The 24,980-nt window shown below is 44.7% G+C and overlaps 1 protein-coding gene across 3 annotated transcripts in view; it reads right to left on the bottom strand.

Moving 5' to 3' along the window:
- MACF1 (microtubule actin crosslinking factor 1) overlaps positions 1-24,980 on the bottom strand; it is a 1,225,213-nt gene that overhangs the window by 563,350 nt on the left and 636,883 nt on the right. For all 3 annotated transcript variants that reach the window (XM_069223412.1, XM_069223414.1, XM_069223413.1), the window contains 3 exons: positions 21,564-21,763; positions 19,008-19,503; positions 12,428-13,899 (listed from right to left, as the gene is read on the bottom strand). In XM_069223412.1, coding sequence (XP_069079513.1) covers positions 12,428-13,899; positions 19,008-19,503; positions 21,564-21,763 — 2,168 coding nt within the window. The remainder of the gene's footprint in view (positions 1-12,427; positions 13,900-19,007; positions 19,504-21,563; positions 21,764-24,980) is intronic.

The raw sequence follows: 24,980 nt of genomic DNA, 5'->3' as shown, positions 1-24,980 counted from the left end.
CAAAACATTAATATCTAACACCACAGATATGCTGAGGAATTTGAAAACCAGATAGCAAAAGGACATTAGTGCATTAGAAGATGTGGATTGGGAAAAAGCATGTACATATTTCTAGGAGGTAGCAGTGCGAGCGGAGACCAGACTGGTCCAATTAGAATCCTGCATGTCATTTTTTTATGTGCAGACATGTGGTAGATTTTGTTAAGACCAAAACAAGGTGTCTGTGGAGATGCAGGTGTGAAGGAACCAAGAACTGGATCGGCTGAAGGAGGAAGTAAAGGATGCAAGTAGAAGGGAGATACCTTCTCCAAGAGTGACAATGTGATTGATACAGCTCATTGCATGTTGGTTTCAAGTACTATGGCTGAATTGATTCCTCACACAAGATACTATGTAGCCTAACTGGCAATGTGTCAATGTTGTTTTTCATGTTTGTTGAAAATTTATGAACGATTACAAAAAAAAAATATTTTTTGCTGTCTTTTTTTTAGCAGTATCCTAACAAGAGTTACTTAGTACTTAGTGTTTTTGCTGGCTGTAGAACTCAGTGCACTTTACCCATGCTAATCAGTAGTAAAGTGCCTGAGCTACCCCTCTAAACATGGTTGAACTGGTATATGCCTAATGGGCATATTTAACTTACCAATATGTTCCTAGTACATGGTACAAGGTGTACCTAGTACTGGAAGTTAAATCCGACTAATGGACTGCAGCACTTATGATACCATCCACTATAGTGCCAGTGTAAATATGTTTCAGGCCTACCATTGCAGCCTGACTGTAGAATGGTAAAACCCATTTGACACATCAAAATCTTCCTTTTAAATATTATTAAGTCACCACTATGTAGGCCTTATAGCCCATTAGGTAGAGTGCGTGGTATTTAAAAGTAGGACACATAGGAAAGCTAATGTTGAACATGTCGTTACAGCGACTAGCACCTAACAACTATTTTCACTGTAGCAAGGCTGGCTGTTTCATAAAGTAATACTGGGAATGCACTATTTAATTTAATAATGTTATCTATGGCTACGAAACACATAATTCCAGGACTATTTGTAATATTTATGTAAAGTCAAATTCAATGGGGAAGTCAGATTATTAAATAAACATTATGGTGAAGGTACTTTTAGAAAGTTACGTTTCCCTGCCTAAAGCTTCTGAAGTCTAATTTGCATTAGTCTCCAGCTGATGCTCTCTGAGTGCTCAAGCCCTAAATGATGTGTGAAAACTGTTACCAAAGCAGAGACAACATCCTGGGTGTGGGGAGATGGTTTTGTTTTTTGACAGTCTGATCTTTTGGGTTGCGTCCAGGAACTGAATTTATTTAAAAGGGGCTACCCTTTCACATGCAGATGATACCTGGATAGGTCCATTCTTCTGTTCCCTAAGTTAGGCAAGCATCAATCCTGGTGGGAAGAGAGAGCCCAGAGAACTGGTTCAGAGTGACCACAGAGGAGGGGTTGCTTATTTAATTGGCCACACCTCAGGGATGAGCACATGCTCTGCACAAGAGAGGAAGGCTTTCACCATCTTTGATTGAAGCAGAGTGGGGCACAGTGGGATTGTTTGCAGTAGGGCACACAAGAATTACTGTAAACGTGGGTAGGGTAAACCCTGGGAATATTTTTTACCCCATTTGTTAGGGAGGGGCCAGGAGTCCCCCCACCCCAACACACACACAAGGTGGTGCCAAGCATGAATATGGGGGGTGCCAAGCATGAATATGGCATCCCCAGAGCCCCTCAGGAAACTACTGGACCAGAGGAAGATCAAAAAATGACTAACCCCGCTGTCTGTGACTTGAAAAGAGCACTGAAGGACCGGACCTGCTCACTCGTACACAGAACAAAGAAGTTGGCATCAAGGGTCAAAATGTTGACCTCTTGTTCAAGCTACATGGCACACAACCTACAAAAGGTATTTCCTGTAATTTTCCAGCTGACCAATTGCAACTAGTATTGTCCTGGGCCCAGCTGTTGTTATCTGCTGGAGTGATTTCTGACCCCAGGCGCTGCTCTTCAGTTCCTAGATCCCTTGGCTGTGTCTGAGTGGACTTGTCTAAAACCTCTGAAACCCTAGGACTTTCATATTTTTTTCTAGCTCCAAACACCTCCAGAGGATGGGAAAATACCTGCCAAGCAGCTCAGAGCAAGGAAAGTTGTCACTGGGCTGAAGATTCAGGTTTCTTGTGCTTGAACTTTTTTGAGAAGGCAAATCCTCTGCAGCAGGACCTCGCAGAGAAAGTATCCGGCCCTGTGGCTCCAAGTGTGAATGAAGAAATCTTGACCAGGCAAAAGTGCAAAAACTATTTGGCCTGCAAGGGACCTCTCTTGACCACAACATTCAAATTTCCATCACTCTGAGCTTTCCTGCCAAAAACCAACTGCTTCTCTGGGACCTCATCCCAATGGCTATCCAGCTACATGGCGCCCTCTGCGGCTATAGTTGGCTGCCTTGACCTCTCTGTGGATTTTTGAATTATATTTTTGAGACTAAGGGCCATATGTACGGACACTTTTTCCCATAGACACAGAATGGGTAAAAACCTTTGCTACATCTGGCCCTAAGTCCCAAGGTAAAACTGACAACTGTGTCAATCTTGGTTTGTATCCAACACACGTTCCATTGTAGTCATTGTCAAATCCCACCTAGGTCCAAGGACAGTTAACTGTGGTTGGTGCTTAATTATTTTTTGGTGCTATTTCTAATTTAATTGTTAAAAATACTTATCTCTATTTCCCCTTATTTGATTTTTCTCATTTTGATGTAAACATATTTATTAAAATATACTCTATTTTTCTACATTGGTTTAAGATTTTTTATTATGCTGTATTTAATCTTTATTGCTGTTTTGGTACTGCACAAATACTTTCCACATTGCCATTAAGTAAAGCATATCTGTATTGTGCCTTTGCCAGCGGGGGTTGAGTTCAGGTAAATTTAATGATTTTAGGGGTTCAACCTGACAAGGATTGTGTTTATTACGTGAAGTTGGTAGTCAACCTCTGAACTAATAACCAAAGTTCTTACAGTACATTGCAGCGCAAATTATTCAAAACTGTTTGTCTCCTTTTTTTCACACTTGACATAGAAATATAATCCGTATAGCTCGTATATAGAAATATAATCCCCTCAGCTCATGTATGTCTTAAAAATTTTAAAGATTGCCACCATAACCATTTGAGAAAAAACAATTTGCATTTGAGACTTAGCCACAGTGAGGGTGTATGCTAAACAGAAGTCAAGTTCAGTATACATACGGAAAACTTGACCTGTGCAGTAATCTACAAAGCCATCAAAACGTTTGTTTAGTATTTAATGCACAAACTAGGCAGGATAGAAAAAAGTGGCAAACAGAATATACACTTACTATAATAATGAATGTACATTCAGCAAAACAGATGTACGTTCACTGTAACTAAAGTGCATTTGAACTAACAGGGTGCATCAAACACATGACTGTACAGCTGATGTATAGAATGTATGTCTAGACCAATAAGGGTAAATTCACAGACAGAAATGTATATTTGTGGTGTCGTCACAGCATCATACTTAAGGGAGTCACAAAAGGTCAAATTCATTTAAGAAAAACACAATATTGCATGCACATTTACTCTGCTAAAAAAAAAATAACATGGAGCGGAAACATCCCGAATTAAGACAACTCCATGCTGTGAACTACATAATTCTACTTAGTAATAGTCATTGACTTACTCAGAAGTTTTCAATTAGTGTTTAGGGTGCAATTGGTGCAATCAGTATTGAAGCAAGGAAAATCTGTGCCACAGGCAAAATAGTATTTTTGCCTGTGGAGCTGCCTGTTTGCCTTAATCCCCAATATAAAGGACAAAGTTACAACTCCAGATTCAACACAGCAAGCTGCTGCCGGTTGCTGGTTCTTCAAAAAGGCAGCTTACAACAGAGAAGGTGTCTTTCACTAGCAACGATTATAGTACTGTAGTATACCAATTCAAAATGATCACAAATACTTAGAGCCCTATATGACTGTCTGTACTGTTGCAGTAAAGCTCAAATATCTATGTCGTGTTATCAGTTCATTTTTAGGTGTTCAGTCTGTGTGTAGTGTAATCTCAACTTTAGTTCTTTTTTTATAAATACATAATACCTTGTATTGTGCATTCATTGTGCTTGATTAATAGTTAGCAGCACTGTAAATTTGCTACGAGATACCCATTTTGTTCATCGCAAAAGGATGAGAAGAGCTGAGATGCTCCAGCTTTATCACTACAGATTGCATACAAAACTCTACAGATGGAGACACAGTGGCATAAATACTCACAAATATACACTCACACCCACTTATATACGGATCTGATCAAGTGCACCAAATAGAAAGATTAATATTACAGTTAGTTGAGTGGAGACTGCTGATCATCAGGTAAACTGAGTACCATTAAAATGCATATTTATTAGCACCTGTTATTACCAGGGATTACAAAATGACTACAGTATGAAGCATTAAAAAAAAAAAATTTACCTGGTGTCAGAATACATTTCTTTCACTCAATTAACATTTAAATACCATTACAAGTTGTGAATGGCCTCGCTTGGCCTTTACACCTGTATATGAGTTTTGTCCTATTCTTGTTCAGGGATGTTCACGGGGGTTGCTGCTGGAATCCAAATACTGACTCAACAAGTCCTCTTTCTTAATACAAAACTGCAATTCACGTCACCACTTGATTATCGTAGGGGACTTTGAATGGGTTGCAAAGGCTCTGTTAGCCAATGCTAGGTATATAGACTGACAGACAACCCTATCTGTCTTAGGAATAGGCAGTAGGCCTGATAGGCATGTTCTTGTTTTAAGTGATCTACCTTCCCATCCAATCCATCAGCAATTCCATTACCTTTTCCCAAAAAGGCTGAAACATGGAGCAAGAACATGTCATGTGGTAAAAAGTTGCACCCTCCTTAGCACATATAAGGCCTTTGTCCTCCCCTCTGCTGTGAACATAGTATGCAATCTGGACAGCATCAGATAGGTTCAATGCATAAACTGAATTGGAGCAATCTGAACCGAGCATTTCTGAAGATCAGCTACCCAGTTCCCTCCAGTGAGCTCTCCACCCAAGTCCTCCTCCCAGCTAGTGCAGAGGCACAGAAGGGCCACTCTTCTGCCTCACACTGATAGTCTTGTACAGATTTGTTACCATATACCATCCCTCTCCCCATGTTAATAAGATCTTTAATGTTTGGACAGACTCTGGTTCGGTGCAAGTAAGTTCCCAAGTCCCTGTTTTGGCCTTGGATATGGCTATGTACACAAGAACTATCCCGGCAGAGCCCCCTCCCATTTCCCCAAACTTCACTAGGCCAGAATCAAATAGATGTTCTATCTGCAGGACTTCTGCTATGTTCTACTGTGAATGGCACACTACTTCTTTCACTCTTCGAAATAAAGGAAGGAACCACAGAGGGATATGCCACTTGTTTTTTTTTTTTTTACAGGTATCTGCGCCAAAAGTATCTAGCTGTGTCTGGTAAGAAAACAATGGGATGGTGTCTTCACAGAAAGCTAAAAAAATAACATCGCCATGTTTCTAGGTCTAGGGAACCAAGATTGCCATCTTCTTTTTGGGAGGGAGCGTTTGATTAAAGCAATTCTGTGCCTGCCTGACCCACAGATTAAGTTTGTTAGAACTGTGTTGAACACCTTAAAAATGGCTGCTGAGGCTAACCCAGATTGGTGGAAAACACGTATAGCAGGCGAGGAATGAGAATACTTTTTTCAATGCTACTCTGCCAATTTCCTCTTAAACAAACCCTTTGCAGACGCTAGGGTTTTCACCAAGTTCCCTTTATGATACTGTATTTAAATGAGTGGAGTGCCACTCCTAGCTCTGATGTGTTGTGTGCATTGAAAAAGTTAGAACCTCCATGGGTGAAGGAAAAAATGCAAGTTTAATATATTCAGATATTAATCTTGCGTCAAGAGGCTGCTCTGTGGTCTTTGAGATGCAAAAGAAACAGAGATAAGCGTACTAAAATACTACGTACACATAACACCACGTTGTTTGAATTCATCAATTCTACCTTTATGCGACCCTGTAGAACAATCCCATAGTCCTTTCCACAATCCATGTGAATGCCATGCAAAATGCTCCATTGTCAATGTCAAAATGAGCAGGGGGTGAGGTCAGCCCTCTCTTGTGCCACTGTTAATTAGGAAGAGGGTAGACACAACCCTTCCTGATTAAACCCTCTGCATAGAGGTAACACAGAGTCTCAGTGACAAAACCCATAGTCGCCAATGTCTGGAAAAAATAATTCCAATTGAGCACGTCAACTGCTTTATCCATGTTGATGGAAACCACCACCGATTCGTGCTGGTCATCTGGGATTCCATCTATTTCATGAAATCTTCTTTGAGTTTTGGATGCTGTTCTCCTTCCCTGTACAAAACCACTCTGATCTGGGTGTACCAAATAAGAAAACCATCCGAATCCTATTAGATAGCACCTTGTCTAAGATTTCATTGTCTAAGTTTGGAATTGACAAAGGACAACAGGATGATCAGTCAAATAAGTCTCTGCCAGACTTTGGCAGCATATTGATGATTGACTTCCTCTTAACATTTGGTACATGTCTAACAGCCGACGGGCTAGTCAATTTTTAAAGGTTTGGAAAACTGAAGGGGAAAGCCCTTCACTCCCCAGTCGCCAGCTGATCTATGGCTAGGTTAATTTTAACAAACAACGGATAGTGCGTCTAGGTCTTCGGCTTGGCCTCTCGTAAGGTGCGATCTTCCAGATGCTCTAATGTAAGCTCTTTGGACTTATAGATCAGTGTTCAAACCTGCGTCAAATAGATGTGTGTAGTGGATAGATCATTATAAGCATGCTGGGTGTCAGCAGGCTATAACTGCATTATGTGTGGTTTCTGCCTGGGTCAGTTTTGCCCGTAAGAGGTCCCAGTCTGTCTCCCTCTGAGAGTCTCAAGGCCATATCTTCCGTATAATTGTATGACCTTAGTCTCTTCTACAATTCAGCAATTCTGTCTCCCTCTTGTAAATCTATTGTATATTATCAGCTTCTGATCCCTGGCCCTAAATTTCTAGGGTTCGTATCTCGACTTCAATCTTATTAAGTTGCATGCAGAGCACCTTCTGCACACCCACTGTTATTGAGGTATATACCCCAAAAAAGACTTTAAACATTCGTTTCCCACCCACTTAAGGCATCTCTGCTAGATCCAGCATTTACCTGAAAGAACTGCTGCACTTCCTCTGCTACCAGGCCTATGTATGCGGCATCCTGCAGGGCTGCTGGTTGCAAACACCAGATAAGTATTCAAGCGGGTATGGCTCCCCATAGTGTCTGTAAGAGTAAGGGGTTGTCGTCTGGGAGGTGTCTAACTAAATACTCAGACCCTCTGTACCGCCCCCAAAACGTGTGCAGTGGAGAAATTAATTTCTATTCTGGTGTGCAGGGACTGAATGTGTGAATAATGAGAATACTTACTTCCCTCTGGGTTTTTGGCTCACTATATCTCCGTGAGACCCCAATGCACTTACAAATCTAGTAGCTTGTCAGCATGATTACACACTGGTGCTCCTTGTAGTGGGGTCGAGACCCATCCTTGCTCACATCCAATACACAATTTAAACCTCCAGCTACTATGAGCGGTTCATAAGGAATCCTAACATCGTAGTGAAGCTATCAAGAAAGGACATCTTACAGGAGTTAAGAAGGTACACACTAGGTAAGTGGAGTATTGTTCCTTCTGATCTTCCTCCTACATCTATAAACCACCATTCTGGGTCAATGACCTGCATCTCAACTGTGAAAGACACCAGTGGGTGGACCCATAGTGGACCTCACTGGCCAGGACGTTCTGTAGAGCTGACCCTTCCCTCTGTGGTGCAGTCTATCTCATGCCGACTTGGCAAGATGTGTCTCCTGTAGTATTGCAAAATGTCTACCCTTCCTCTTCAGAAATGCATGAACTTGGTACCTCTTTGTCGCATTTAAGAGGCCTCTAATATTTTACATAATTAGTGTTTACTTGGCAGTTTTTTCCCTTTTATCCATATAAATTGGTATAACAGGGTGTAATTAGACATGATATTTGGAGCAACCAAGCACCTGATACCCTCTTGGGTGATTAGTGCGTTACACAAATCAATATAACATTGCCATATCTGGTAGTTATAATGGTCATATCATTAGCATTTAAGGCCATAAACGTGTTTTGTTGAGTGTGCCAAATGCCTGAGTCTCTGTGTGCCCCATCCATTTAAGCTAATTAAGACCGGAAACATCCCCAACTCTAACTCCAACCCCTGGGATGGGTCTCATCAAGACCTTGAAGAGACCTGTGGGACTGCACAAGGAGCGAATCTTGTAAATGGGTCATCTGGCTGCCCAGAAACCCAATAAACTCTGCTGTGAAGACTTGTCTCCTGTGTATCACCCATCCTGTTTCTTAAATGTCAGAAGCTGCATCACACCCCTCCTTGATGGGGGGTTTGAAGGGAGGCAGAGAATATGCAAGTGTTCAGTAGTTATTACCTGCCCTGGGTAACATATCTCCCTCACCCATCCCTCTGCTGTTTACCAGTCCAGTTATGCTCAAAATGGCTGCAGCTGCTACAAAGGCTTCTGTCCAGCTGAGAGGTCACTGTAGGCATTCTTTCATTTCTGATCCTGTGGAAGATTTTGCCAATGTGTCATCTCTACTTGAGTCGCTGGAGTACGATGTGGTGTCTGCCGCTGTTATCCGGAGGGGTGCTGCCATCATCCAGGCTGCCTCCCGAGCCTCTTGGACCTATTCTGTTAGAACCAGCTGTCTCGTCACTGCGACTGCATGCCCATGCATTTCTTTCTTCCTTTTGGTCAATCGGACCCAGGTGGGTGTCCTACCCGGTACATGGGCCTCTGCTGCTCTGCCAAGACAAGTTGCTTCAGGCTTTGTAAAAACAGGGACCTCTGAGCTTGAATAATCTTAATCCTAGCTGGGAAGAACAATGCATACTTCAAAACCATCTCTTGCAGTCTCTTCTTCCAATGAAGGAAGCCCTTTGAATCTGGACTCCAAGGGTATTGACCAGGAAAAATGCAGACCTACTTGGCTTTCATTTAAACGTGGCATGCTTTCCTTGCTGCTTGCAGGATGTTGTCACAAGTCCAAAGGCATAACCACTTGGCCACAAAGTATCTTGGGGTTTCCTCATGGGGTGGGCGCTGCACCAGAACCCTGTTCCATATTTCCAGTGACAAGAAGATTGTTAATCCTTGAAGGTACGTTTCTGAGAGCAAATTTTCCAGGAAAACTAACATGCCCGTCCGTCAGACTCACCACTCCAACAGGACTTCATCTAGCCTTACTCTCCACAACTTCTATCCTAATAGGATTAAGGTTTTTGTTTTCGTCACTGGTCAAGCTATCCGCTAGCTTCCTTTGATGGTATTTCAAGAGACCCAGATCCACTTCAACTACATCGACCTTGGGATCTAGAGAGTCCCTAGTTGTGGCGATCACAATTAAATTTATGTAAACTTTGTCTACTGTCTCACCATGGTCCACCAGGGGTCTGGGCCAAAACATGATTCCCCTGACTTCCCTTCTGTATCATGTCCTGCATGAGGTCTTACTAACAGCGAGGACGAGGCCATGACCTGTTTCCCTTGCACCAAGTCTGCCTGTGGTTAAAGAAGTGGGGAGGTAGTGGTGACCTGGCCACACTCAAAGTTTTTGCAGGGTGTTGGCGCTATGCAGCGTTGGCCCACTTTTGGTTCCCCATGGGGAGTGTGGGGCCCTCATGGACGCCTGGAAGGTGGGGGAGGGGTGGTGACAAAGCAAAGCAAAAGCCGCCCACCTCTGTCTAGGCTGCAGCCCTTTGTGTCACCCCCACACACAAGGAACTTCATCAAAGAGTGCACTCCTTCAAAAGTGCACCTGGAAGGGGTTGAGTTGCAATAATTATTATAGCTCTGCAGAGGGCTCCGTCTAGGGAAACCTAGGCTAAATTTAACAAATTCAGATGGAAGGAAATAAAAGCGTGTTTCAGGAATATGACATACTCCTTTCTTTTGCAATCACCCTTCATGGGACACGTCAATGCCCCATCTTAGCCAGTGATTTATATGGGCAGGTACTTTCCGGTACTGAGCACCTGAACTTATTTTATTTGAAAGGGAAGGTTCCTGCTCTTCTCAGTACTCCTACGATATGTTTAATGGGAGAGTACTGGCACTTCTCAGGAACAAAGTGGTAAACTAAATAGCGAGTATCTGCATTTCTCTATTTTAGACTGGACTGGTCCGCAGGTGAACTTTGCTTTGAGCCTTAGCCCGTCTCCAGGTTTTGTCTAGCTGCCATACATCCATTCATTTGTCAACTCAGTCATATCTCCATCCAGTCTGCCAGCCACTCTGCCATCCATCCACTCATCTTTTCACCAACTCATCCATCCATCCCTTACTCGGACATCCTTCACATGTCCATCCACCTATTCATTCACTCACACCCATCCCTTTACTTTGCCATCCCTTCCATCTGTTTATCCACCTGTCGTTCACTTACCCTTTCATTCACTCATTCACATTCATTATTCCACCCATTCATCTGTTATCCATTATTCCTTCTGTTCACCCTTCCTTCCAATATCCCTTCATTACTTACATGCTCTATATGCCCAATGTTGTTTTTCCTTGATCTTGCTTGCTCTTCTATTTATGCTGTATGTCAGTGTTAATCACGAGCTTTTGTCTGCCGAGTTGCAGACAGAGGAAGCCTTAAAAAACAATTAAAAAAAATAAATAAAAGACCACCACCCTCCACTGTAGCTGTTTAAGCGGGGGTTTCACGACGCCCGTCTCTGCCTCTGGTTCCAACTCTACTATCTGCCTCCTGTGGACCCTACAGCCACCCCGGGTATAGATGGAGCCTCCAGAGGTCAGATTTCAACACCTCGTGGCTGGAGCTAGACTACACTGCGGATGCCATCTTCGCTGCCCCAGCTTCCCAACCACAGTTCTTCAAGGTGTTTGCCAGGTGAAACATAGTGCAAAGAACCTTTGAGTATCCAATGATGTCAAATTTTATACATGAATCCGTGGCTACTGCACTGCAGCACCGGCTCAGCGAAAAAAAACCCACTGTTGGTTGACCAACAGATGAAAAACTACCTCAAAATGTTTACACTGGAGGCTGATGATTAACCCCTTAATAACTCTTTTTTCAGGGAGGGAGGTGGAAGTTTATGAGTTCACTGAGAAAGGCTACGGCAAACACCATTGACTGAAAAACAGCCTCAAGATTTTCACACTACAGTTCTTGATTAACCAATCTGTGGAACTGTGTCTGGCAGGAACACTGTTTACACTTTAGAAGGATGCCTCCCAGAGCCACGCTTTAACACCTGTGTAAAATACCTAAATCAGGGAGAACATTAAAAAGTCCATTTGCGGTTGGGTAGGGACTCAAGAGCAGGAACTGTGCAATTGGGAGGGGAAACTAACCTATGGGAAGAGGGAGTTCATAGTAGGATGGTTACACTTGGAAAGGTACCACCTTTTTTGGGAGGAGGGAGGGCAGAGAATCTATTGTATTTAGGAGGGTGCTGAGACATGTGGAGGGTGCAGTACTATCCCTGTTCAAGTGGGAGTGCGCGAGGGTGTGACGAGATATTAGCATTTGTGGAGGATACCTAAACCATAAAGGAAATCAGCAGATGGCAGCGCGCTCAGGAGGAAGTCAGGTTGGAAGGATCATGCTTTGGGAGAGTATACAACCAATGTGATGGGGAGGGAGGAAAAAAAAAACACAAAAAAAAGATTTATTACTGGTTTTTGAGGTTCTGGGCTAAGGATGTCTGAATTGTGAGGTAAGCCTAAATCAGGATGTTTTCTCTTGGGGATAGTGCCTGCTATCTCCCCTTCTGGAGTGTGGCGCCGGAGCAGGATGTTCACTCGAGTAGGGTACCCAATACAAGTGGCAATGGACAGGGGCCTTACACTTGGGCAGTTAGCTGAGCTACAAAGCACAAAATATTTATAAGACTCCAAGAAAGTAATTCCAGTTTTGCCATCAGTAAAAAACAGATTTCCAGCCTTAAAGCTTCAAAGATGAGAGACTTTCTGAACATGCACTAGCACAATGACCGTATAGTATCACAAAGAGAGCAACTAAAATCCATCTACTACAGCAGGAATCACAATGAAATGTGACAGAACACTTCTCAGAATGCCTCTATGTGGTATGTGGGTTATTTGTCTGTTTAATTTACTAAAAGCACTCCACTACTCAATCTTAGAAAAGCAGAGGCAACCAGTGTGATGCAGAAAGACACAACAAAGTATTACTTCTGCTGTCACATGCTAAACAAACCACAGCATTGAAGTTAACAAACAGGAAGAACACAAAGCAAAGATGGACTCGTTGCAGGCAAGGACCTTACCTTAAAGATGTTCAGTTGCTGGTTTATGGCTTCTACCTCAGACGCCACAGTCCCTCGCAACGCTGCATCAGTCTCCACAGCTGACATCAAGTCCTTAATTTCCTTCAGTTGGCTGTAAAAGTCCTTAACACGTGCCAGAGTTGTTTCTAGCTGCTCATGTCGGCTTTTGCCCCTCTCGGTCAATTTGCTACACTGCTTATTCAAGGTCTGCAGCTCTCGCTTCAAGCTTAGCAGGTCAGGACTGGCTTCACATTCCAGCATCTGTTGACACTCCTCCTGAGAGCGCCCGATGTCTGACTTCAGCTCCTGCAGCTTGCCTAGAAATCTCTGAAGCTCCTCTATTTGGGACTGTAGGCTGTCCACATCACGCCCGATAGCACCCATGCAATCAAACTCATCATCCCAATCGGCAAGCTGAGAGAACATTTCTCGTACGCGGCTGTGAAACTGGCTGATTCCATGCAGTTTGCTCTCCAACACTGAGCAGCATTCATTCACTTTCTGCTTAACCAGGCCAAACTCCTGCTGCATGGTCTCTGCTTGATGCAGGAGCTCTGAAGAGTCTGACCCTGATGGCGCATCGGCCACCAGACCCTGGATTAAGTCTTTGAGATAGACCACCTGGGGCTCTACAGCTTGAAGGGTCTCCTGCTGAGCTCTCATCTTCTCTAGGTTCTTGTTGCTGCAGGCTTGTGGTCCCAGAGCCTCATAGATCTCAAGCTGATGTTGAGCCCCTTCCAGCTTCTTCTCGATAACTGTGAAGCTGTCTTTAAACTCTTTCAGTCGCTGGGACATTTCTTCAATGGACGCAGCCTTGGAGTGAAGATCTTCCATTAGGGCATCCATCTTCTGGTTGAGGCTGGCTTTCTCTTCTCTAATGCAGTCTTCATCTGCCTGTGATGCATCGATCAGGAGATCTGCTGCACTGTTCAGCATCTCCAACGAGGAATGACGTTTGTCCACATCACTCTGCAGGACCTTTGCACTCAAGAGTGATGCCTCCAACTGTGCAGGGTCAATAGATACTGCCAGCTGCCGTACACGGGTGCTGCAGTCTTCCACCCAGGGAAGAAGCTCATCTACATGGAGCTGGTACTTGTGGGCCTTTTGCAAGCAATCCTTCAGCAAGACATGTCTTTCGGAGGCCTGTTTACCAAGTTCTGCCCAGTGCGCTTTGAGCGAGTCCAGCTGGCTTAGTAAAGTCATCTTCTCCTCTCCCGGCTGTGCAGAGAGGAGTAAAGACTCTCCCTCGCCCACAATCATTTCATAGGCCCCACTGTGCTGGTTCAGGCTCTTCTGGAACTCCTCCTGCTCATTGATCTGAGACAAGAGCCGATCAAGCTTTGCAGAGATAGGGAGGCTCTGTGCTTGCTGGCTGAGTTTACCATCTAGCCAGGTTCTAAGCTCATCAAACATCTGTTGAAACTGCTGGGAGCTAGCAAGGGTGGTCTGGAGTCGATTCATACGATCCGCTGGCAATGAGAACATTAAGAATGGATTTAAAATTCAGACACCACATTTTAGCCATTAAAGAAGACATCAGCACACAACTTACCACTGTCACTTCATACAAAATTCATACAGTCCCGTACTCTAGGTGTTGTCATGGTGTAAGAAGCTCACCTTGCCCCTCCCCAATTGCCTGTCACGGTGTACAATGCTTATATGAGCCCTCAATGCGAGGGTCCTCTAAGGTGTAGTTCACAAGACCTTTCTGCACTCGAAGAGCATTTGACATGGTAAACAGCACTGCCCATTGCTAAGTCTTCGTTATGGTGCCTACCAAGGAGTTCACAATATCTCTCCCAGTGCTGTGCATGAAGGTCACACCTACCTTCCTTTACTGTCTGTCATGGAAGAAGACTCCAACATGGCCCCTATATGTTAGAGTCCATCATGGAAAGTGAGGTTCAAATGCTCCCTCCTATGGGTCAGGGACGTAGAAACATGTCTTGGTTCAACAAGCCCTTCTTTCTCTCTCCCTGTTTCCCCTCTTGCCCCTGACAGAGAAGTGAGCACTGAGGCAGGGAGAATGTTCCACGAGAAAGAATGGTTGAAAGCAATTGCTTTCCCACACAGCCTCCCGCAATGCCAAGTTCCAATTGATACAATATTTAATACTCTACAGAGTTTTCCTAACCCCGGCAGAGGACACTTGTCCGCAACTGTCCAGCTGACCTTTTGCACATGCTAGTGTCATGGCTGACACTGGGGCCCTATTGGTCCCGGATCCTGGACCTACTTACACAGCTAAACCTACCCCCTAACCCCCCCCCACATTGTAGAGCAGTGGCTCTTAGTAAATACAAACAGTCCAAGAAAGACAAATCTGCCTCATGTTTTGCTCATTTATCCCTCCGCATCGCAGAGCGATGTATCACCTTGCAATGGAAGGCTAAGTCTCCATCCTCCTTCATGGAATGGCCCTGCCAAGTCCTCAAATGGTCTGGAGCTGAGGGTTGTGCACTCCATAGGGAGGAGGCAAAGGGCATTTACCGACATACCACAACTGCCACATGGGATGTGCTCTTACAGACCCTGAAGACCCCACCTTCCTTGGGATCACACTCATCTCAGCAATCCATCCATACCCCAGAGGCTGCCCGGGCTGCGACTTCCACCTGATGCCCCCTTTAAGCACACAGTGCCTCACCCCGTGCCAAACAAAAACCCAGCATTAACTCCCCACACTTTCTCCCTTCACTTCACATGATTAGAGTATAAACCAACTGTACACTCCCCATTTAGAAGAGACTGACCACACCTGGGGGCATCCTTTTCTCCCCCTCAAGTGTTTTCTTTCTCAGACGTATTAGGCTCTTGTATAACATAACTGTGCAACTGTTGTTTAGCAAATGTTACAGTCTATCATATAAACGTTTTTTTTTTCCTTTTAGTATTGCATATCTTGTTGAAACATACAAACTTACAGGACTACTCTGAATTTCCCTAAACTATGTAAAATCAGGAGAGCACTGAAAATAAAATGCCAATAAACTTTGTTAAAACATGAAGTTCACATGCACCTCTTCCTTTAAATGTCTTTTGTGGTGCATGGATTTAACAAGATCTTGCCAAGTGACCGTCATGGTACATGCAGCTTACACAGCCTCAAGAGTTTGTCAAAGTTTTTGACACCCATGTTTCCACCCACTTACCTCTGTGTCACAGGACATAAAACTCACTATCTCCCCTTCCTGTAGCGTACAAAACCTAAAAAGAGAATGGCTGGTCGAGCCTGGTGTGCAGCAACACATCTGTTAAAAGACTAGCATTGTGAAAGCTGACTGGTGAACTGGGAGGCACAAGAGTGGAGATAGTGGTGCACCCAAGCATTTTTAACAATCTAGTGCTGTGACAGGGAGGAATATCTCCATGGTTTGACGGGAAGGGGAAAGGTGCAGCCATAAAGAACACACCTCTTGCTGCCATATCTGCTTTATCACAGAATTAATTTAACCTAACCTTGCCAGTTGTCTCAGCACCCACCAGCCTTCTTGCAAACTCTCTGACAATTCGAGGGGAGATCCACCTTGAATGTATGGATTTCCCCTCACACGTGAAGGCTGCAGGCAGAAAGGGTTTCATCCAAGCCTTCTAGCCTCAAATAAAGCAAAGAAGCAAGTTACCCTATAGCCTTGATGCATTTTGATTCCTTATTCTGAAGGGCCCCAGATTCAAAGGTGGCAGGTGATTTCCCCACCTAGAGCTGGCAACGCCACACCACTGCCTTGCAGCTGGCCACATTTGGGCGGTTTTATACTCACTTCTTACCTACGTGGTAAAGATCTTCACAGATCGATATTGCTATCAAATAGTTAAAAAATAAGTTGAACTTGTGCTGGTAGAGAGCAACAGTACTTCTCTAGCTTCCTCTGCGTGTAGGAATGGAGGGCCTCCTTGTTCAGGGAAGGCTCAGAGAGCTTGAGTTCAGCCCAAACCATAGCCAGTTGAGGTTGAAAGGGTCTCTGTGAGGTATCGAGGAGAGTAAACCAGAAATATAAGGCTTCCTTCGTATCACACACTGAAAAAATCGCCAGAGACACCATAGGAACAAGAGACGTAGGAACCAGTGGTCTACTACTTACATCTGCTGCTTAAAAGAAATGAATAGGATTTCCTGGAGGCCTCCAAGATGCTTAGCAAGTCTGCTTTCTCTGGGGCGCAGGAAGGCCTACGGAGTACTGTCACACTAGCACAACAGGAAAATGCTCGGGCTGTAGGTCAGATGATGCAGAACTCGAGGCATCCCATGTCCGAAATCGAGGCTACCCTAGACGGCCACAAGCCCAGCTGAAGTAAGAGCAGGTAGAGCAGCAGCACGGCATCCGGCAGGGAGTGGAATCGTCACCCCCACAAAGGTGAGGCCAATGATGGTCTCCAAAGCACAGCCTACAATATCATACTCCAGACAGCTTTTAGGAGCTACTTCCGCAGGGGAAGGTAGCCTCTGCCCCATGGCCTTTCAGTACACAAAGATGATAACGAGCGGGCGCCTAACTGGCTGGATCATGCTAGGTAATGTTAAAAGTGAATAATAAAGAGCACTTTATGCTGCCAGAGGGCGGTTTCAAAGCTCAGACGCCGTTAAATGGTTTCACCAACTATCTAACTATGGATTGTATTGTCAAGCGTGACTAAAGCTTTCCTCAAAGGGGTTTTATGCTAAATGGTATACACCGCTGCGTGTAAGCAGTTCCAGAGTGACGCATCATTAATGTTGCATTTCGGGTGTAAACCTTGCAGTATTTTAGTGGGTTTAGCCCAAATCTGGTCGGTAATCTCATCTGTCTCCTAGAGCAGTATATTTAAAAAAAAAAAAATTAAGCACTGTTTAGCGCTTTCTCCTTCACAAAGCTCCCCGGGCTAGACATAAAGTCTTAAAACATAGTTGTCCTTTCCCTGGCGGGAAAACCAGCATCTTCTTGCTGCAAAACTTTAGTGCCACGTGAGGGTATAGCCAAAATGTGCCTGATAGCAATGCACTGTGCGTCAGAGGGCAGTGCAGTACTTAAAATATAAATGTTTGAGTTTTGCTGAGTTGCCACTTGTCTTATTTGCAGCTACAGTGCTCGGAATCCGTATACTTCTCGCACAGTACTGGTGACTATTTCGTCAGATACGGCGACAAACGTGGGCTCATCGTGCTTCAGACACTAAAGGTCAAGACAGCATTTCCAGTATTTAGAGTCAGAGGTGTTTAGTTTCACAAAGTACCACTAAAGAGCTTCGGGAACACTCACGGGTGCAAGAACAGTTCACCGAGACAGATTGGAGCCAGCCATCGTGTAAGGGCACAACGGGAATCTCGGTGTAAGGCCACAAGATGTCTGAGAAGTAGATCACGTGTGGATAGACCTACGACTCCACTGTCATCGAGTGTCTGCGTACTGGCGTTTAACTGCAACAACACTGGAGAATGAAAGATGTACATTGTGTACAAGATCATTGCAGCTTGGAGTTTGTTACCGGTTTACATGCTTTGCCCTATCCTGCCATCTACTGGTTCCATAAGGAACTTTAGTCGTCTGGTATTTCCTTTCGAAAATACACTGATGACGACAGTGGGAAGGTGTCTCTGGAACCCAAGGGGAAGGCAATTAGATGCTGAAATAACTTCATAAACAAAAACCCTTGCGCTAATATGAAGATCCTCAGGCTGAACGAAGTCCCATGAGAGAATCCCATCCGAAGAGCACTGACAGACAATCTCCAAAGGTTTAAATGAGCCTTGTTCAGCTAAGAGTGAATGCTGCTAAAAAGCCGGTCTCAAACAGACCTCAATAATACACGATCTGAGTAAGAGAGAATCAACAGCAGTAGCGCCACTAGACCGGAAACCAACCGACACACATGATGTATGTACAGTACGATCTTATTTTAGATAATGAATACTATACGGAAGACAGGGCTCAAACACGCTCCAGAGCCAATACACGATGTTTCTGACGCAGCAAGCCGGGTCCCGAACCCCCAGGAATGCATCTCGAAGCAGCACTGGCCTCGGTCTACAAACAAGACAAACTACGGCCCTTAAAGATGCGGTGGGAGGCGACTCGCCGGCTGTCCTTGCTAAAATTCTGTTCAGACTCAATTACATGGACCCTGGACCGAGAAGGAGTCACTGGAGTGATATTCTAAGTTTCATTCCGTATCTGAACTTTTATCCTCTGTCTACTTCCAGAGTAAGCTGTAGCTGCTTGGCTTGTCCTGGCGAGTCCAGGCCCTTTGTTATTCAACTGGAGTGTAATACTCTTGCTGACACTGGGACCCCAGGGGTAAACAACAGCCCCGCAATGGACACTGCACAGCAACCAGTAACTGCCCCAGAATGCCCACAAAAGGTCTCACTCTCTCCTGACTGCAGGCCGAGTGCTCAAGTGCCCCCAGGAAGGGGACCAGAGCCGGCCTCTTCTGAAACCATCACCGAGGGGTTGGCGAGTTGTGGTCATGATGGATAAGGTGATCTACTGAAACCAATGATCGTAGGTTAATCTCAGGAAGAGGGATTTAAAAGCGTTAACACAGGAACCTTGCGGACTATACAAGGAGCTCAGAACAGACATCTCTTAACACTAACCTGCCAAGTCTTCCATCCCCCGGAGTGGAAGGGCCACAACATCCAGGCGCTTCTTCAGCTCGTCCTTTAGATACTGCTCCCCAATGAGCTGCGACAGCTCATCGCACAGGGCCTGGGCCTCCGCCACCTCCTGCTCCAGCGCCTCCACCTCGGACCGCAGCTCGCTCGTTTCCTGAAGCTGCTGCTTCACCACCTCCGGGTGAGTGCTGAGGGCTGACTGGGCGCCCAGCTTCTGCTCCACCTCCTGCACTTTCTGGGCCAGGCCCCGCAGCGCATCCACGTAGCGGGAGCTCAGGCCCAGTGCCTGGCTGATGTGCTCGGAGCGGGAATCAAGTCTCTGAGTCAGCTCTTCCCACTTGTCATTGACGGCACGAAGCCCCTCCTGTACGTGGCTGATGGAAGGCGACCCCTCCGCAGTGCTGCTCAAGATGCCCCCCGCAGCCTGGTTCAGCTGCTCGTGCTGCTGAAGGCGACTTTCAAACTCTTTTAACATAAACTGAAACAAAAGAAAAGATCACAGAGTTTATACACACGGACATGTCACAAAGAGGAACCAGTATTATCAAGCCTGCTCAATCCGGGACTCATGGCAAACAAGTACAAAGGGGAGAAGGGGTGACTCGCAATGAAAGTGACCTTGAGGGATCCTTCCATGGTAGGAAAGAGGAGATATTCTGCCCTGGGAAGCACCAGGATGTATCAGCTGTAGGAGGCACCGGGCAGTACCCTGCCACTGCATAAAAGAAGGTATGGTACGCGGGCAAATGGCTCAGGGTGGTACCAGCAGGCATTCTTACACAACAGAGACAACAGCAGGAATCCTGCCTGGAAGGCACCAGATCTACTGACTTTAATGGCACCGTGAGGTAACAATTTGCGAGACAACAGGCAGTACTCTGAAACAAAAGCTACTAGAAGATATTCTGTTGCCTTGTTTATCAAGGGTTATCCTTCCAAGAGGAACCAAAAGATAGCTAGCACAGGAGCCACCATGAGATATGCTGACTGCTAAGTAACACACCGTATCCTGATTTAGGAGGCAACCACCATTGGTGAGATCGAGCAGTATCCTTGTCAACAAGGGTGCAAAATAGTTCCAGACAGAGGTCTAGAAGATATGCCACCACTGCAAGCATCATGAGATATCCAGCCAGAAGAGGCATCAAGACTTGTTCTATATAATACCAGGATTCATCCTACCATGAGAAGAAATTCATGTGGGTATCTGGCATGTGACGCTCAGAAATGTACCACAAGCCAATTTGCTATTCTAGGCATCAGGGGATATCCTGTCTTGTGAGGAACAGAAAGCATTCTGCCATTGGAAGCACCAAGCAGTTTCCTTCCACAGAAAGCACAATACAGTAGAGTGGCCTGGGTAGCTTCAAAATGTATCTTTTCATGGGATGTGCCAAGAGGTATCTTTCCTACCACAGAAGACAGAGAGGAACTCTTGTTGGATATTCAACATTAGGTATTCTGCCGTGGAGATACAAGGGTGTACAAAGGCATAGAAAGTACCTGGATACATACTGCAGAGGTACCAGGAGGTGATATGCAATGAGGGTTTGAATACAACAAAGAAACGATGTCCTTAACAGGCAATAGAGCATTAGCAGTTGTTAATGGTTTCTTGTAATTTACAAAAGAAAAGATGCCGATATCACAAGGTTTTTACGACTTGTTTGCATATTTGGATACATGTTACATGCTGCTTCAGTGTACTCGGATTCACACAGGATGAGGTAATCAGTCTTAAAGTCTCATCCTTACTTTAATTCCTTTCTTTTTAAGTGATTTCCTAAGCAATTTGGCAGCTCACTTTTTGCTCCAAGTTGCTGATGGATGTAACCCGTTAGCTTTCATTTTGAACATGTATTTACTTTCATTTGGGGCCTAGATCCCAATTCCCATTCTTTAACTTTTTAGCCCTTTCATTCCAAACCAGATCCAAAGATACTGTAAGACCTCCCCTTCTAAACTTGCCCAATGCCCTGTGGAATAAAGGAACTCGTTCTGGGATGCTAATGCTGAAAGTCTGGGTAAGAACCCTACTATCTGTTACTTTTAAGCAAAGCATGTTTGCTGCAACGTAAGCCTGCCAAACATAGAAAGAGTTAATTACTCTTAACCCGAGGGCAGTAGCAGGGCAGCAAGTCTCTCAACTAGACTGACCGAGGCCTTTAATGTCACAACTGAAGCACGTTCCCAAACTATTATAACTGTAGGAGTTAAGAGTTCTAGAGAAATTGAACTGAGGAAGGAGTCCCAGACGGACACCAGCACACAAAGCAGTCTTAAGTGCATGCTAGTGTCAGGTTTTATAGTTTAAATGTCTCAAAGTTAAGTTGCTGACACAGACGTCAGCTCTTTTATTAATACAAATGATGGGTCCCCAAACAGTTGTAGAGACCAAGGCCCAGTTTGTAGCGCACACAGAACAAACCTCACCGCATCGAGGATTCTTCCTCCTGGCAGGGCATGGCCCAATGCGGCCTTATATAAAACCACTGGTTCCACACGGGGAGGGGCGTGAAGTTTGAGTATGCCACTCACCTGCACCTGCTGCTTTTGTGCGCTTAACATGTTGGGCTCAATGGAGAGCGGGCCGAGCACGCTCATCATCAGCTCCTTCTCGGTCAGCCATGGCCGCAGCTGGGCTTCCGCACTCTGAAATGCTGCTAGCTGGGTGGCGGACTCCTCCAGCTCCTGCTGGCGCGAGACTGTCACTTCTTGTGCTTTGCTCCACCTGGAATCTGTGGATACAAACAGAGAAACTCAAACTGATCACGATTCACAAACTAAGGTCATTCTGGAGATGTTGTACTTCTTCTTGTGGTGTCAGATCAGATCCTTTCCTGACAAACACTTGCTCAAATTCCTCTCAACCATTCCTCACTTCACTCCTTACCCACCCCCTACCTCCTATTTCCATTATCTCCCATTTACTCCAAATGCCGCCCATTTCCACAAACCCCTCCCGTGGCTCGTCACTTGACTTCCAACCCAGCCCTTGTCCCAGGTTGCTGCAGTCTGTCAGGATGTGAGGAGGACGGTAGGAGCATGAGGAGATGGGGTGCGGCAATAGCGGAGGTGGAGGGGTCCTTTACCTCCAAAGCTGTCTCCATCACCTCATGTTCCTCCTCCCCTTCTGCTATCTTAACTCTTTACTGCCCCTTCTTCATCCATTGCCCCAAACCAATTCTCCCTCCTCTACTTTCAGTGCTTTCTTACTTCCAAAATACTTTGCACGCTGATACCATGTTATCCTATCACCTCACCTACCCCCACCCTACCAAGAGATTTCATCTCTTGCTCCTTTACACCCTTCATCACACTACCAAACATTCCACCAAATCCTCTCCTCATCCCCTTACTTGATTAAGACACACTGGTCCAGCATTCGCATTATCATGCTGGCTCCCAGTTAGGGAAAGTAAAGGGTGTTTCTAGTACACAATGGGGGTAGTTAGGAAGGCATACGCACTATAACCATTAACATACGGTAATCTTGCAGCACGCCAGCTACGCTCATGGTCTCTGCCATCCAATTTGACAGAGTACCATCCAAGCAGACATTTTCAGTTGAATGAATACACTTATATTCTGAGAGATGTCTTTCAGGTCAGTGAAACTTAAAAAAAAAAATCTAATTATATGGCAGACATTAGTCTCTAGACTGAATGTGAACACAACATAAATCCAAAAAGGCTGGGACCAGCTTTAATTAGTTCCTTGGGTTCCGCAATCTGATAAGAACTAGCTAAAAAGCCTCATTCTTGACAAGAGAACACTTCCTCACAGCCTTTAAAGCTCTGAAAGCGTATATTATTTAGAGAAATGATAGGTCATCGATGGGTATCTGTATGATCTCCGACCTGTGATATATTAACCCATTTCTATCATATGACTTCTTTCAACGGGTAAGCCGTGCATTTCCTCTATATGAAGACGTTTTGCTGTTTGTGGTCGTCATTTGTAACTGTTACTTAGGATAATGCACCTTCATGTATGGACATTATACATAAAGTCTTATTCTACATACAGTGTTTTTTAGTTATTACTAACACATTGACCCCATGGGATGTATAGGACAAACATATCAAGCTATTAGCCCACTGCATAAGCTGCTCTCTATTGGTTATTATGCTTCTGTTCTCACTACACATCCCTACTATGTAGACACAATCCTCCGTATATACAGGTAGCAGCACCTTCAAGAAAGTCAGCATATTCCCCAAACCCTATCTTATTCTACCTTTAGGCCCACATGTGGCTTAGCTGCATGATGCAACTATCTCACTTGTTGTTAACTTTTTGATTAACGTTATGATACATAATTAATATAATTAAATATATACTATGCTTGGGTTCTTTATTATGTACTAATTGCCAATATAATTGTGATGCTTTCCATCATTTTACTAAATATGTTCTGTATAACGTTATGAACTAAAAATAGCTACGGTATATAGATTATGTCTTATTTGTGCGTAGCAAGTGTGTTGGGGTTAGGAGAACTTACAAACTAACATGTTGGCTCTCTGGTAGAATTCACTGTCCATCTCAAAACAGGCCCTTTCACCAGTTTAATGTAAAGGGCTCCTGACTGGTTTCCTGCTCCAGACGATGGTATACATTCAAGTTTCGAGAGCCAAGTGCTGATGTAAAAGAAATTCTTTGTACGTGCCACATGTTGAGGTGGAAAGTCTCTGGCCCTGGAGAGTGTGCTTCCCTAACCTATGATGATCTCCTGACGAGTCACTGGAAAGCTGCTGAAGGGTATTGGATTTTTACCTCCACGAACACAATAATCATGCACGTCCACTGAGTATCTCCCTGTTTACATGAAATGTGACCCTAGAGTTTGGCTCGGAGGTCAAGGAAGCACACAACGTGCAAGTCTTGTTTAAAGAGAGCGGCTACTAGCCTTTTTTCCAAGGCTTTGTGCAAGACTGTCAGTGATGGAACTATTAATCTATAGTCAGGAGTACCTCAAGCCCTTGGGAAGTGCTGCCGATCAGCTCCTTCCTGGTAGTGTGCGCATTCTCTATTACCTGGCTGCTTTTGAGCTCTATCATGTACGAGATATGTGTGTTGAGAGCTAGTGTGTTCACTGGGCGAGGGTAGATTGGTGAGCCACTGTGTTTAATGTAAACCAAGGGTAAACACTTCTGTTCTTTTGGGTGGCCAGACAGAGGGCGGACTAGGAACATCTGGCTTTAGCAGCTGAAGGAAATCAAATGTTTCCAGTCTGCCCTCTGTCCCACCACCCAAAGGCACAGGTGTGTCCAACCATTCCTTGGAGAGGATACTGCTTTATTGGGTCAGGTTTCTGGCTATGGGTGCCTGGCATCTTGGGGTCAGAACCTAGACCCAGTGGGACGAAGAAAATTCTGGTTTTCACTGTGCATCTAACTTTTATGTGTAGTCCATCTACCATATGTGTATTAAATTAAATTACTTTTCTTTCATAGAGTAAAGCACAGATTACACAGTGATTTTATTAGCTGATATTACGATGTAATGAAAATGTCACTTACCCAGTGTACATCTGTTCGTGGCATCAGTCGCTGGAGATTCACATGTTCTGCATAGCTCGCCATCTGGTGTTGGGTCGGAGTGTTACAAGTTGTTTTTCTTCGAAGAAGTCTTTCGAGTCACGGGACCGAGTGACTCCTCCTTCTGTCTCCATTGCGCATGGGCGTCGACTTTATCTTCGATTGTTTTTCCCCGCAGAGGGTGAGGTAGGAGTTGAATTGTAGTAATAGTGCCCATGCAATGGAGTGACTAAGTATGTACCTATTTAAGGTTGAGATGATACATATACAAATAGTTGAAGGTAACTTCCGAACTGCTACAGGCTCCCGGGGAGGCGGGTGGGCACATGTGAATCTCCAGCGACTGATGCCACGAACAGATGTACACTGGGTAAGTGACATTTTCAGTTCGATGGCATCTGTCGCTGTAGAT

This window comes from Pleurodeles waltl, chromosome 3_1, assembly GCF_031143425.1.
Source record: "Pleurodeles waltl isolate 20211129_DDA chromosome 3_1, aPleWal1.hap1.20221129, whole genome shotgun sequence".
Taxonomy (NCBI): Eukaryota; Metazoa; Chordata; class Amphibia; order Caudata; family Salamandridae; genus Pleurodeles; species Pleurodeles waltl.
The sequence above is the reverse complement of the archived record's forward strand: the minus strand, read 5'-3'. Positions and strand labels throughout refer to the sequence as shown.